The sequence below is a fragment of the Lingula anatina genome, chromosome 1, assembly GCF_051362555.1.
Source record: "Lingula anatina isolate TDL-2025a chromosome 1, LinAna3.0, whole genome shotgun sequence".
Taxonomy (NCBI): domain Eukaryota; kingdom Metazoa; phylum Brachiopoda; class Lingulata; order Lingulida; family Lingulidae; genus Lingula; species Lingula anatina.
The window spans coordinates 36,970,811-36,985,691 of record NC_141767.1 but is presented as its reverse complement, the minus strand read 5'-3'; the positions used below and the strand labels follow the sequence as shown (position 1 = coordinate 36,985,691).

At 36.7% G+C, this 14,881-nt stretch overlaps 1 protein-coding gene and 1 long non-coding RNA gene across 4 annotated transcripts; one reads left to right on the top strand and one right to left on the bottom strand.

Annotated features, from left to right (window-relative positions):
• Nucleotides 1-57: 57 nt before the first annotated feature.
• Nucleotides 58-10,555, bottom strand: LOC106156159 (sodium-coupled monocarboxylate transporter 1). 2 transcript variants are annotated; one of them, XM_087001227.1, is made up of 16 exons: nt 10,201-10,555; nt 7,182-7,588; nt 6,888-6,953; nt 6,270-6,321; nt 5,754-5,821; nt 5,187-5,341; nt 4,740-4,880; nt 4,181-4,310; nt 3,796-3,884; nt 3,367-3,482; nt 2,862-2,929; nt 2,425-2,511; nt 1,967-2,172; nt 1,503-1,603; nt 1,115-1,233; nt 58-981 (listed from the first exon to the last, which is right to left on the bottom strand). In XM_087001227.1, exons 2-16 carry the CDS (start codon nt 7,527-7,529, stop codon nt 688-690), a joined length of 2,040 nt encoding a protein of 679 aa, XP_086857353.1. In that variant the 5' UTR covers nt 7,530-7,588; nt 10,201-10,555; the 3' UTR covers nt 58-687. The 2 variants fall into 2 exon arrangements, with proteins under 2 accessions (XP_086857353.1, XP_086857352.1); XM_087001226.1 differs by having other exon boundaries at nt 7,182-7,577.
• Nucleotides 10,556-12,277: 1,722 nt separating this feature from the next.
• LOC106159991 (uncharacterized) lies at nt 12,278-14,327 on the top strand. 2 transcript variants are annotated; one of them, XR_015331995.1, is made up of 4 exons: nt 12,278-12,416; nt 13,057-13,119; nt 13,435-13,478; nt 13,862-14,327. It is a non-coding gene; the product is annotated as an uncharacterized LOC106159991 (long non-coding RNA). The 2 variants fall into 2 exon arrangements; XR_001238083.3 differs by lacking the exon at nt 13,862-14,327 and having other exon boundaries at nt 13,435-13,552.
• Nucleotides 14,328-14,881: the final 554 nt, after the last annotated feature.

Here is a 14,881-nt window from a genome sequence, read left to right as displayed (position 1 = left end):
AGTGGATCCATTATTTCTATTGAAACACCCTTGATTCTTTTTTGTGGGAAGACGGTAACTTGGCAGATACTAAAATACCGAAGAACAAATCCCCTCATCCTAACCAGGCCCGTAGCCAGGGGGGGTTCGGGGAGTTCCAAAGAACCCCCCTTTTTGCAGGGAAAAGGTCCCCTCTGGGTGAAATTTAATTAAGGTACATGGAAGTTTCATGGTAAAAGGTCCACTTTTTCAGAAAAAAGAACCCCCCTTTTGAAATTTCTGGCTACGGGCCTGCTAACTTTTGACTGAAGAAACTGTCATTGAAATGTAATAACATCTCTGTTCTCTGATAAGAGAAAAGAGGCAATTATCATGAGGAGTCTTAGCAGAGACTCGACTTTTTTTATATCTAAAATAATACCAGTTTTATGGTTTTATTACCAGTTTGTGATATTATCAGTTTGTGTTTTAAGACATCTTGTTTACTTTACCAGAATGTGGCCTTGAGCTCTTATTTCACAAACTGTTTGAGAGTACCAACCAAACAAAGTTTTTTTATGGGAAACTCCAAAGATGACCTAGGCCACATGCAAGCATGGCTTCCCATACATGAGTTGAACAACGCAAAAAAAGTATCCAAAAACTGAAGCTGACAAATAAAAATCTTTAAGTTTTTTTTGACCATATGTGCTAGTGCAAGCAGAGCCATCAAAATTGTTTGATGTGGATAAGTTCCACCCCATTAGCAAGTTGACCATTTTGAGTGGCTGGGTTGTGATTTTTACCACCCTCATTCCCCTTGTGATTCTGGGGATGATCCCCACCTTTGAAATGCCCATTCTGTGTGGCTAGATTTGCCTCTTCATCTTTCTCAAATGCCAAGTTGGTCAGGCTTAGAGCAGCGCTGTTATCCTTGTGGTCAGTGGCTTCCAGAACAATCTCTTCATCCTGAATGTCATCTTTGTCGACATCCTTGCAGACACAGCAGTAGTGGAACTTCTCCTGTGAAGAAAAATGTGACAATTTGTATACGTGAATTTTGTCAAGTACTAGTAAAATTGGAATGTATAATGTAGGTTATTATAATGGTTTTAAATGAAAAAAATTCATTACAGTTTCTTTAGATGAAACCTACTGGGTGGTGGTCGACTCCACAGCGGAAAGTTTTGAGGCAGGATTTTGGGAAGCAGCAGAACATCTCGTCAAACACTGGGCAGATCAGGCGGTAATCCAGCTTCTCTGGGTCTGTGTACCCTGAAATTTATATAAAATAATCAACGATTTGACAGTCAAACGTTCCCAAATAATTAGACGAATTAAGACCCCTTATCTAATTTTTTTCTTTCTATTTATTTATTTATTGAAGTTTGATTAGAATAGGGTCTTATTCAAAAGCAACAAGATATTGTAGTAGTGTCCACCTCTCAACTAACACCTCAAAAGAACGTTCTCGTCTTTACCACCAGCTCAGCAATATGCCACCTTTCTTGTCTCACTTCTTCTGGTACTGGTAAGATACTCACCTGTGACAGCGCTGACCAACATCCCCACCACCACTACCACCAACACAGCAAATCCACTGTACCATAAGTAAGAAAGATTGTACAAACCACCCAGCATAGGTCTGTAGAAAAGAAAAATAATGTGTCGATAACTTGTCTTCTGGAGATAATTAAGTGAAGATAAAGTGTCATGATGATGTTAGTCTGTTATTAGATCTGTTGCACCAAGTTAGTGTGTAGATCTATGCACGTTTTGCCAAAAAATGTATAAAGGTTTCTAAAATTGCTACAAATATCTAACCAAGGTTCGGGAATTGGTCATCGGCCCTTATATATTTTTTTTCCTTTTCACCGCCAAATTATACTGTGTAAATGATTTTTTTTCATACTACATTGTTCAAATGCTGCAATGTGCATATAAAAACATAAAGGTAACCTCACTAATTGACGTAATTATTTTAACATAGCATCATTTACATACGTACTCAGGTGTCGTAACTGGCGTAGTGGACAAAGTGGCCGTCACGCCCGTGAGACTGGTGGTCATGACAGTGGTCAAGTTGGTCGCATTGGCGACATTACAGCCAGCAGTGGACACTGGGGCTGTCCAGAGAATTGGTTTGTAGATCTGAGCACCAATGCCGATCCAGAACGTCATGACCAGGCCGGTGATGAGGCCAGCGAGAGCTCCCTGGTAAAGTAGAACCGGAAAACAATAGATCTAGGCGGTCTTTTAAATGCAGAACTAATTCATCTGTTTATTTTTCGTTATGCGATATATATTTTAATCTATGAGGAAATTAATACATGTAGAACAACAAAATCAAGACGATATTTTATGAAAAACTTAACTGGCACGCAAATATAAACAGGTTTTATGGGAAAGAAAAATTGAAATAAATGGGACATTAGGCGCCGTCATAACTCAAGCAATTTTTCATACCTTCCAGTTCGCCCAAGGAAAGAACATTCCAAGTGTAAACACGCCAAGGAGAGGTCCTCCTATCATCCCGAATAGAGCTAAAGCTGCCTGGAAAGAAAATTAAGCTACATGTTTGTAATGCGGGTCAGGATCTGTATAAAATTTATCAAACGAAATTTCAGCTGAATGGACTTCATAAAATAAACGTGAACTTCAATCTTAATTTTGTTTGTATTGCAAGTAAGACCTATGCTGATTGGTGCCAAGGTACCCACGTAAGCTCAACTTATGCGCCCAATCTCAAGTCGCGTTTACATCGAGGATATGTCGACCGTTTTCGGTCCGATCCTTCGTTGCGGTGGTCCTGACAAAAAGCTAGACTCACCAAGGGTAGATCGCGCCCACGATTTTGAGACGGGTTTTCTTTAAATCTATCAGTAAAAAAGGAAGCAAAATACCTGCAAAACGCCTCCAAGCAGCGATGCCACGTATGTTAGGCCCATCATGAGGATACCGAAGACCACCGCTGTATGAGAACGTATTGAGAAATAAACAGAGAGGCATATTCACAAATACATATTTGAATGTGTTAACAACAGGTTTGTATCAGAAACATTTTGCTATTTACATCGCTTCTGAATGTGTTACTTGGGTAGATAAAAAGACGACTTAAAATTAATATTCTAAATAAGTATACAACAGAAAGAAGGGGAAAGCACCATTTTCCTGACATATCCTAATGGCGTCGATAACTTCGATTCAGAAACCAATCGTAGAGTAATTTTAGGCATCTTATTATTAAATGTATTGTGTCGAGTGACTTATTGCAACAGTTTGTTTTAATAAAAAAAAATTAAGAATGAATTTACAAAGAAGACGTCGGCATTTAACGCTATAAGAAAATAATGATAATAAACATATTGTCGGCGCACATACGATATTACCACAGAGACTGTATCTTACACATGATTTTGGATGTGATGGTGGCTCTTTTGTCTGACATGTTCTTGCAGCAGAACTGCTCAAAGAGATCAAGTGTGAACACAGTGGCAAGGCTGTTTAGTCCCGACGAGATCGTGCTGAAATCATCATATACATACACATTTGTTTTTATATTCATTATCTGTAAATATATTTCACTGAATAAACAATAGAATAACATAAATCTTAGCAATATTTTGCGAGAATAAACCAGGGGCATCTTTCTGGCGAACTCTAGTGATATTTTTCTGGGGAACTCTAGTAAGATCTATCTGGCGAACTCGCGTGAGATTTTCGCCTCCCGAGACAAAAGTCTAACTGTTGAACGCCTGGCTTAAACCTCTGTCAATACGCCAAAACGCTCCAATAAAATGTCTCGGTTAATTATTTCGTACTCTTAAGGTTTCTTACCTGAGCGCCCCACTAAACAGGCAGGCCGTAAACAGGCCAGGAAGACCAGGTAAAAATGCAAGTTTGTCCATAACGAATAGGGGCAGCAGCTGAGGAGAAAATGACGTTTATTTTTTAACAATGTTAATACCCCAGGAAAATGGTTACATGAACCTTTGTGACACTTCAGATTCTTTTGATTTATCTCCAATATAATGCCCAAAAATACATGGCAATTAAGTGGAATGAATAAAACATTCATCACTTAACACGGAATTGAAGTTATGTTGCCATGAAACATACTGATGCGATAGAATTCTAAGCAGCATTACTTGGGAAATAAACATTTTCCAGCTCTGGGACATTTTTCACTTAATTTTTATCATTATTATTTTTATTTACTTACCTGATCCAAGTCTGAGATGTCCCCGTTTGTTTTAGGATCACAGTCGAAGTAATGTGCATAGATAAGTATTCCCGACATGGCACTGACTATCAAGATCAGACCCAAGCCAGGTCCGTTAACCCAGTACGCACTGGAAAAAAAGCAGTACCTTTATTTTTAATTTTCATCTTTTTCGTTTGTATGTAAATCTTATCAATTTTTTTTAAATCAGTAATTTATTCTGTCACTCTGTCCCATATAAAATATTTCTTTAATAAAGTGGGAAGGGCGCACAAATTAAGTATTAATTTATTCTACAGGTATTTTACACGTTAGATTATTTTGAGACGCTAGGTAGGTCTTTGTAGAACTAGATCTATTATTACTAGACACTCAACAAATAAACTTAATTTTTTAGATTTAAAAGCGCTGTATCCAAGGTTAACATTCCAAAGAAATCAACGATAAATAGCACGCATGTCACTGCACTTCTAATATATTATAATAGCTCTTCATTTAAATTGCGTGTATTGCGGGTGCAGTTGTTCTTTGGGATATATTCTGTGAATTATGAACTCACATTTGTGCTCTCTTGAGGTCGACCACTGTGAGAGCTCTCTGTACCTGAGCCTGGTTAACACCGTACACAGCCAGCCAGGTAAAGAACCCGCCAAACACACACGTCCAAACTGTATGCCGCTCACGGGGATCTGGGTTGAAACTGAAAAATAATTTTTAAAAGTTTAATAAATAATAATAATAATAATAAATTATTATTATTATTATTATTATTATTATTATTATTATTATTATTATGATGAGAAAATTCAAAGAAGAACAGATAAAATAGTAAAAATAATCACTCTGGCTAAAAAAATTTGCGGATGTCCTATTTAAAGGTGTATATGTACTTTCAAACAAAACTTGTAAAACTAACCGATTTGATAAATGCAAGACTCGTACACATTCATAGGTGAAACTAAGTGCGAGAGCGGTACCCTAGATGTTACCAATAATCCCCACGTACTCAAGAAAATTGATTCTCTCTCCTTCTATGTTCTTTTCCCAAGCGTTTCCAAAGCCGCCAAGTTCAATGGACCCCTGTATGAGTACCGCCAGCAGACCGGCAAACATCATACAGATCTGAAAGGTGTCTGTCCACATAACCGCCTTGATGCCACCCTAGGGAGAAAACAGTGAATTAATGAAATGTAAATGGCGTTCTTTAAAATCTAGACCTGTACATGTTATGTATTCAAATAACAAGACACCAACCCACGGATGTTCTTTATTTCGAAATCTTATTATCAAATTTCAGATCAGATATCAGATTATTCAGAAGCAGGGAAAGGTGAATTAGTGCTACAAAATACGCTATGAAAAGTGATTTTAACATTTCTTTTAAATTTTCCTTTAATATACAATGTCAGATTAATCGTACCCATTCATTTGAACATCTTATCCCCTTGTGTTTTCCAAATTGATTTTCAAATGTTATTATTATCATTATTATTTTATCTTATTATTTTATCTTATTTTTCCGTTACTGAAGTCATTCAGTTATCCTCAAATTCTTTTTGTTAACGTAACTTACTATGCTTGTATAAAAGATGCAAACGACACCCACAGACGCAACAGCGATCCATTTGTTTAATTGTGTCACTGAAATTTAAATTACATTAACTGCACATGAATATTCCGTTTGATCGAGCACCTTATTAAACGGCTCTCGTGTTAAAACGTAAATTGACTGTATATTGATTATCATTTAAACACTCTACTGCTTAGCCTCAGATTCTAAAAAATTGTAGTTCGTACGGTAAGTAGAAATAAACTTCCAGCATGCCTGTGTCATTTCACAAAAAGTGAACATTTTAGTCACGTTTAATAACAACTATTAAGCACTGTTCATTTTCCCTCCATATTTAATAATACTATGGTATAAACAATGAAAATAATGGAAAAGTCAAAAATGTGCAAATATTGCACAAAATGAGTGAGTCACTGGCGCGACTCAAACGGTTATCATTTTTCTTGAATGACCCGTATATGCATTCGTTTTACTCGTGTACGATTGCCAGAAATGATATGAGAATGGGGTTTAACTTGCCTTGTTCCAATGCCAAAGATGGCGCGTACAGTACGATAGCCATGTATAGTATCTGAAATATTCAATGAGTTCAATTAAATTAGTGACAAGAAAAAGAGTTTGTTTTTAATGGGAAATCCGTAAAAATTATCTGTACAATCCGGCACCCTATGATTAGATGTGTATTGAAAAAATAATATTCTGCTATTTCTCAATCGACATTACATTGCGCCGCGGATGTGATATTTGAGAACAAAGATATACGGCTTCGTGTGTAATAAAAAACTAAAGCGGTAATGAATATTTGTTTAATCTCTTCTAGTACCCACCAATTTGGTGGGTCTCGGTTCTGATTTATGGAGAAGCATCAAGGATCTATAGATGCAGATTACCTGAATAATAGGCGTAACTCTCATCCGATAGGTAAACATTGACATAATACAGACATAATGCGAAGAAATTTTGGCTTATGAACCCTACTGGCAACCTATAGCGCAGAAAACTCAAACTGGTGACATTTGCTCACCGTAATGTTTTCTAGTGCATCAATAAATAATGAACTGCATAAAGCTCAACTATTACTTATACGTAGATGTTAGCAAACTCATCATTCGATTTTGTACTTCAGCTGCTACTCACCATTTGCAGGCTAAAAGTGAGAGATCCAGCAATGCGCACCGCTTTATTGAAACGCATCTCCAAGTACTAGAATAATGAAAAGGACTCGGTGATAGCAACAAGTGTTCATGCAACATCTGCTAATTGTGGTCTGATAAGCCACACTTTTTCAACCAAAATTGCAACGTTTCTGACAAACATTGGCCCGTATTGCGGCAGAACAACTGATCACGTAAAACAGACAGTTATAGAGAAGCGATATATGTAGGCTACATTAGAGCATGAATATAAATTTTACTTAAAGTTATCGTTTACCTCATAGGCACTGGTCACCTTAAGCCTGAAGAAGATGGGCAGAAAGAGATGTGCTGCTACCGGAATAACCAACAAGTAGCTGAAGGCCAGCCACAGGTATTCGGTCCCATACACGTACATTTCCTTTGGCGTCCCCAGCAACGTGATGGCAGACATGAAACTGGCAAGCAGGGACATGGAAGCAGGAATGGCTCCCATCTGTCTGTTGGCCATCAGGAACTCTGCCGTTGTTTTCTGATGGCCGCCCGTGAATGCCGAGTAAACGCCGATGCCAGCTGAGACTAGCAAAGTGCCAGCGAAGACAATGTAGTCGACCACGTGGAAAGTATTTACTTGGGCCTGTGGCATGTTTCTTTGGTTTGAGGCTGGAAACACAATTCTTACGTTGTTGGACACCTGTAAAGTATCTGTATTTAAGAAAAGACAATTTGGGCGTTTTGCATTTTACTGTAGCAGAGTAAAGGACGTAGCGCGAAAGTTCCAAGTTGACAGAACACTCGACATGGTTTTATTGGTCAATAAACCTCACGTGCAGGCAGTGGATATGCATATTAATCACACCGTTTGCAAAGGATTATCCTTCAGAATATGTAGTTTATCCAGTTAACCGCATCTTAAACTACTTAATCCACGATTGTGTCAACTTTCTCTTTTGCGTTCATGCAAAATAAGGCATCAAAACGCGTTGCCTACTTCAGCTAATAGTGTCTCGTTTCCTCAGAATAAAATGAGTAATATTGCTATCATTCCCCTTTAGGAGCCATTGCATGCGTGTTCCCTGATGCCGGTGTTTATCTTCAGCAATATTGGAGTTTACCTGCTTGGGGCATGGGAGACAATAAACTTACGAAACAATTTATTACTGACTTGATTTAGGTTGCCGACAAATAAATAAATAAATATATAAATAAGAAATAAATAATATGAAAAAAGGGGAGGAGAGAAAAGAGAGAGAGAAATCCCCACTGTGTGTCACTCGCTTTGGTTTGATGCATGAAGAATGGATGGAAAGAGAGAAAGAGGGGAGAGAAAATTTGCCCTTGGTCTCAGGGTGTTTGGAAACAAAATCAGTGTCCCTTTTAAATGTTAGAGACGTATGGCATGTAATTATCTTTAAAAAGAAACGAAATGCATCGACTCGAAGACGTATCGACATTCACAGGTGTCCTCATTGACGACTTTGCTCATGCATGATCATGATTGAAAAATAAATAAAAAAAACATTGAATATAGAACACACGATGACTTGCATAAGCCAATAGCTAGGTCAAGATCTACTTTCTGTAGATCTACTTTTTCGATGGGGTAAATATCTAAATAACATAATTGCACTGAAGAGCTTGAAAAATGGGCGTGTACTCTTTTTGGTCATGTTAATACAAATGTTCATTGTCTTTTGAAAAAGCAGGTTCCATTCGTATTCAACCTTGTATGAAACTTATAAGTGAATTATTGTGGAATTCAAGTAATTTGGGGTGTTGGAATAACTGAGAGGAGGTACAGTACTAAAACATTTTGGTATATGAAAATTTTAACCAGTAATGAACTATAACAGTAAAAATGAAACACGTTCATACGCTCACAAAATGCCATAAAGCCAGCGAAACCATCCCAATGATTAATTTACGTTCTACAGCTATGCTACATGCTGTTATATCACTTTGCCGAGATAAAGAGTAGGTGAAATCTGGCAGAGTCGATTTAGGAATGGACGAAGGCCTCCGCAACTGAAGCGAAAACGTATGAAAATCAGCTTAATCTTCATGTTTCTTTTCAGGCCTCAATCTAAAAGATTGTGTGCGATTTAAATACGACGAGTATTTGCCTGCGACATCAACAACGCTTTTTGACTTTCTTTATGATCATTTTCACATTAAACTATATGACTTTTTCTATTTAATTTTCCATCAAATTATAACGACTTCCTTTAGATAAAGGTCAGTAAGCACATCGACGCAGAATATCTACTGCCTTTGACAACAAAACTATCTATACTAAGTTATACCACCAAAGTGACCAAATCTTATCTGCAAATGCCGTGAACTGTGTGACTTCTTGGAGGAATTTGTGCTCTCCGCGTGGCCCTGCAAATTAAATCTGTTTGTGGAGGTAGAGGAATACATGATAATAGAAGATTAATACCTGTGTTATCTGGTTTCCTGAACGAGATGATATTAAGCTGTTATAAAAATGATTTTGAAATCAGAAATTGAAACTCTCTCCCTAATGGATTGCACAAATACTCGCACGTGTTCAGTCACAAACGGGGCGCGCGTACGCTCGTGCGTTTAAAGCATAGGATTATGTGACACTAGAAACAATGTTTATCTCCTTGTTATACCACAAAGTCTATGATCGTTGACTAAATTGCAAAAACTAAATAAATAAATAGATAAATAAATAAATAAATACCAGATTAATATATAAAATTAATTCTTGAAAGAATGATATTTTCCATGCAAAGTTATCTTGGCACAGATAGCATCTTACAAATGTTGGAGTTCATTTTTGATTAATCCCCGTTGGTAATGAATGTGATGGGTTTTTTCGAGATTTTTCTTTAATCTCGAGCAATAGACTTGTCTGTCGAAAGAAAAGATGCAAGAAAAATGTTCTTGAAATGCAGCTAATACATGTATGTCAGTAACTTTCACACACGAATTCAGTGTCCTGGAGATTTGTCCTGCACCATGATATCCTTTGCTTATTTAAACGCTAAATTATCCTTAGAAACTGGGTTCAGTCTATCCAAATACAGAGGACAATAAAAACCCCAAGAATTTGTCCCAAATTATCTCAGTTGATAATTTTTATCGTTTTGGCCAATAACAAGACCGATTTTAACCTCGTCAGTGATTCAAAGTCACAAAGCAAATTATGAGATGTGTCCCAATTTCCGCTATTCAAATATTCTTTATCCAGCAGAAATCAAAATCAATGTTAACGAGAGGTACTGAAGTTTTGCACAAATATCAGTTTTGCACATTACAAAATTTCAACTGATTAAAAAACAACTTACCTCTTTAGGTCTACGGTAGACTTGAGAGCACTTTGTAAAACTGGTGTGACAGGCGGAGTTCCTTCACTAAAGCCCCCAGGTCACAGACAAAATAGGCTCTTCGGTGACGGTGACGGTGACGATCGCAAACAGATTTGGTCTAAAGTAAACTCGGTGGTGTGCACAGACTCGACGCTGACGCAAAACACAGCGAAAGTCAAATTCTAGGACTCAGACTATAGGTTTCGTTGAATATACGCGATTTCCATGCGACATCGCCCCATTTGAGGAAGGCGGACCCCTTGTCGAAATTAGGGATTCACCAGTCTTTTATACCAAGTGCCTAAAGAAATTAACGATGTCCTTCCCCAACTAATCCAGCTGTAGACGCGTTTAAACATTCCACTCAAGTACATTCAATGCTCGTGCGAAGACACCTTTTGCTTGTCAAGTCTCAACATTTCTGCGCTAACACATTCCGACAGCCACATGACCATGATCGCAAGATGGAGATGAAGATGGTGTTTATTACAATTACGGTTGTTATGATTATTCTTAATAACTGGAATGAAATTACATTTTTTTCATAAAAGTTGCACATGAAATAACTCTAAACCTAAATATATTCAGGGGCGGATCCAGGATTATTTGAAGGGGGGGGGGGGGTCCGCGGTTGTGAAGCCACCCGCCACCCCCCCACCCCCACACCCCCACCCCCTTGGCGAGGGGTTCGGGGCCCGCTGAAGGACCCTGAAAACAATTGGTAGAGGGCGAAGTAGGCATTTTCAGATATATCATTTTCAGGAAGGGGTGTTAAAATGACCATGTAATCGTTGTTGTCTCATTTGGAAATCATGCAAAACTGAAACTCTATATACTAATTGAAAATATTTCTTTCAACGAACTTCTGTCTTTTAAAGCCTACAAAATATTTAGAAAGAATGGTATCAAAGTAAAAAAAATCATGTGTGACCAATACAACTTCGCTCAGGATGACAATGTTAGCGTCCAGTTATATAGAAAGGACCCATTTGTCCTGCCCATATTAAACTATTTCTACTGATTGGCTTCATTACCTAAAATACTGTCCCAGCGGGCAAATTATGTTGTTTTAACGTTGAAACAACGTTGAACCATAACGTTGAGTAGACATTGGATAAACGTTGGATTTGAAAGTTGTGTCAACCTCAGGTAACAACGTTGTATCAACGTCAGAAAACAATGTTATATCAACCCCACCCAGCGGGAGATAAGCCTGGATGTATTTAGCAGTAGCACATGTTTGATGGCTAAATATATGTAGGGTATCAATGTATGGCCTTTAAGTTAAAATTTCCAAGGTTTAGATTAATATATATAGTTCTTTTCTTATATATATATATATATATATATATATATATATATATATATAACAAAGTCACAGTCACCTCAACCTATCTATAACAGGTTACCAAGAACTGTTAACTCCATCACATTTACATCAACTTATTCATCCTAGTGTTAGCTGACCTTGCAAGTATTTCAGTTTATTGTATTTCTGAAAAACAAATTGAGAAAATTCACTAGTTAACTAAAGACACAAAACAACTGTCACTTTTACTTTAAACCCCTTTTGTTATTATATTGATAAACAAAGTATCACGTTTTCAATAATTAATATTTTAAATTACAATCCATAACTGCAAGGTTGTGTCATTGACCAAAATACAACGTTGAGTCAACGTCACATTATGACGGTGTTTCGACGTGGCTGAATCAACGTTGATTTAACTTTGAATTAAGGTAGATCAACGGCAATTCAATATCAACCTGTTTTCAACGTTGACCCAACGCAACTATGCCTGCTGGGTGTGGATCTTAGGTTTTAAGATATAGACAGAGTCATAAAAACGCTTTATTCAATTGTGATTTTTAAAAGTAGTTTTTGTGTTTAAGTAGTATATTTTAACAACAAGTGGGCTTCACTTGTATCAAAAATGTACGTTAATATTTCTTGGACATAAAAAGGAATTATTATGTCCAAGATATTTTGACAGTAAACATTTGTGAGCAGTTTTAGCCAAAGCCTCTCACCCAAAATGGGCCAAAGCTGTTGTAATTTGCATAACAATAAGTTGCCCGTCGTAGTGCAAGCTGAATACTCACTCTGCAGTTGGGCACAGTTGAGTGAAGACGCATCATTATGTGTGGTGAATTCACAAGTTTTAGCTTTTATAAGACGTAGAAGCAAGTATGTGGTAAGTAGCACTACTTCTTCAATAACCTCCCTCATGAAAACACAGGTGCCGAATGAGAGAAAATTTACTGTATATATTAGTAGCGCGATTTGTTGTAATATTATGCTCATTGTTACTTGAATGTCAATCACAATGTCAGAATATGTTGTTAACCATGCTTTGGGACTACAAACGTACAGGAGAAATGGTGCTTTCAGCTGACCATTGATGAAAAAATAAGTTTGCTTGAAATCTTTCAAACTAGCTATATTTAGTTCTGCACGTGTGAAATTTTTGTATGACCCCTGGAAATTAATTTAATTGACTTCATTTAAATTTTGTTCTTGTAAATATAAGCATAACTGCACAAAAAAGACTTGTCATAGTTCTGAGTTTTGGATACAAGAAGTCTGCCTAATCAAGGTGTACTTTAATTTCAAAGGCAAATTGAATTAACATTTCAAACGTCGCTTTTGAAGATAATTACGATGTTTTTCAACGATTTCTTTTGGGTTATATTTATGTACTGTATGGATTTAATGGATTTATCATTTCACCTGGGAAAAATTAGCAATTTTTAAAATACATCATTTTATCATTATAATTATTACTACAAGAATAAGGGTCCACATAGTTATTAAAGTTCTCTTGCTTGTTTCAGATTACACTTGGGCAATCCATTTATGCTTAAAGATTGACATGCTGTCAAGGATCTTTTTGTAAGGTAAGTGTTTTAATATATAATACAACACACGTTCACGCAGATGTCATTTGCTCATAAAGCGATGGTTTACATATGAAAGTTTTACGCAGGTTGACTACCGTCTCCAGTGTGCCGTATTCTGTCCCTCCATTACACAACCAACTACATGTATATTAAAACTTGATTGTACTTTCATCCAAGTTATGTGTAATTTATTTCATATATTTTCAAAAGAAAATGTTCAAATAAGATGTTTTGCGCTTCTTTAGAATAAGTCAAAATGTTCTCATTATGTCAGTTGAATCAAAATTTCTATTAATTATTTTGTCATTTCAGAAACACAGGGAGAAACTGTGCGACATGGGCCTGCAAGCAACAAGGTCTTTGGTTGACATATATCATGCTCAATTTCATGTATCTCTTATATCAAATCCGAATAAATATTTTTATAATTCCTCGTTATTTTTTCATATAAATATAAAATACACAGTGCAGCAATATTAAAATGGAAAAGGGAAAAGATTACACAGATGTGTTTCAAGTTCAATCTGGAAAAATGGTGTAAATTTCTTTTTGGAATGAAGCTTTTCTATGAAACCTGGCGATATTTAAAATTGAAATGGTTTGAAGCTTTGCAATAATGCACAGTTTTTTGTAAATATTAAATTGGACAATTGACCCGCTGAAAGAATATCTAAATTTCAATATAATGTATAAATTAGCAATCTTGCAGTCTATTCATTAGATTTAAATTTGTTTGTAGCAACATGTCTGTCACCCCTCAAAAAAATGGAATCGCCCCACCTGCCACCCCTGAAATTGAATGGACTCGCCCCACCTGTCACCCCTCAAATGAAGTCAACTCGTCCCACCTGTCACCCCTCAAATGGAATGGAATCGTCCTACCTGTCATCCCTCAAATGAAGTGAACTGGCCCCACCTGTCACCCCTCAAATGGAATGGAATCACCCCACCTGTCACCCCTCAAATGAAATGGAATCGTCCCACCTGCCACCCCTCAAATGGAATGAACTCGCCCCACCTGTCACCCCTCAAGTGGAATGGATTCTTCCCACCAGTCACCCCTTCAATCGAATAAACTCGTCCCACCTGTCACCCCTAAAACGGAATGGAATCATCCCACCTGTCGTCCCTCAAATGGAATGGATTCTTCCCACCACTCACCCCTTAAATGGAATGAACTTCACCTGTCACCCCAAAAATGGAGTGAACTTGCCCCATCTGACACCTCCTTTCATTCCTCAAATTTGATACACTTGCCCTAAGAATCAATTGTATACTTACTGGAGGACTCATGTGCTCAAGTAATAAAATATAATGAGGAAATAGAACATCTTTTGAACAGGACTGGATTCATTGGACAAAGAATAGGTCGACAGGCGATATTAACCATTTGAATTTGACCGGAAATGATAAATGTGAAAATTGGCACCTACAGAATTTACTTATATCATTTTAATTAAAATTAAAATTCGTACAATTATAATGAAACTGCTTTGTGTTAATAATTTAAATTTTTCATTTACAAAATTTGGAGAACAAAAATACATTCCAAATAGAGTATAGTATAGGTTCTAAAAATCCACTACATATCAATTTTACTTTAATTGTGTATTTTAGATTGAATCAAAAACTACCCCCAAAAAGCGAATTTATGTTCATAAATTGCTTGTCATTCACAAATGTAAATATTAAGAATAAAATTTGACTTATACAATGCAGATTATAATAATATGATAAGGTAGTTGATTGGCTAAATAAA

Bases quoted from the DNA above. Each gene is read 5' to 3' on its own strand.
- LOC106156159 (XM_087001227.1), bottom strand. From the start codon at position 7,529: ATGCCACAGGCCCAAGTAAATACTTTCCACGTGGTCGACTACATTGTC. The intron at 6,954-7,181 runs GTAAACGATAAC...TCATTATTCTAG, and splicing joins AGGTGACCAGTGCCTATGAG to TACTTGGAGATGCGTTTCAA. The intron at 982-1,114 runs GTAGGTTTCATC...TTTTCTTCACAG, and splicing joins GTGGAGTCGACCACCACCCA to GAGAAGTTCCACTACTGCTG.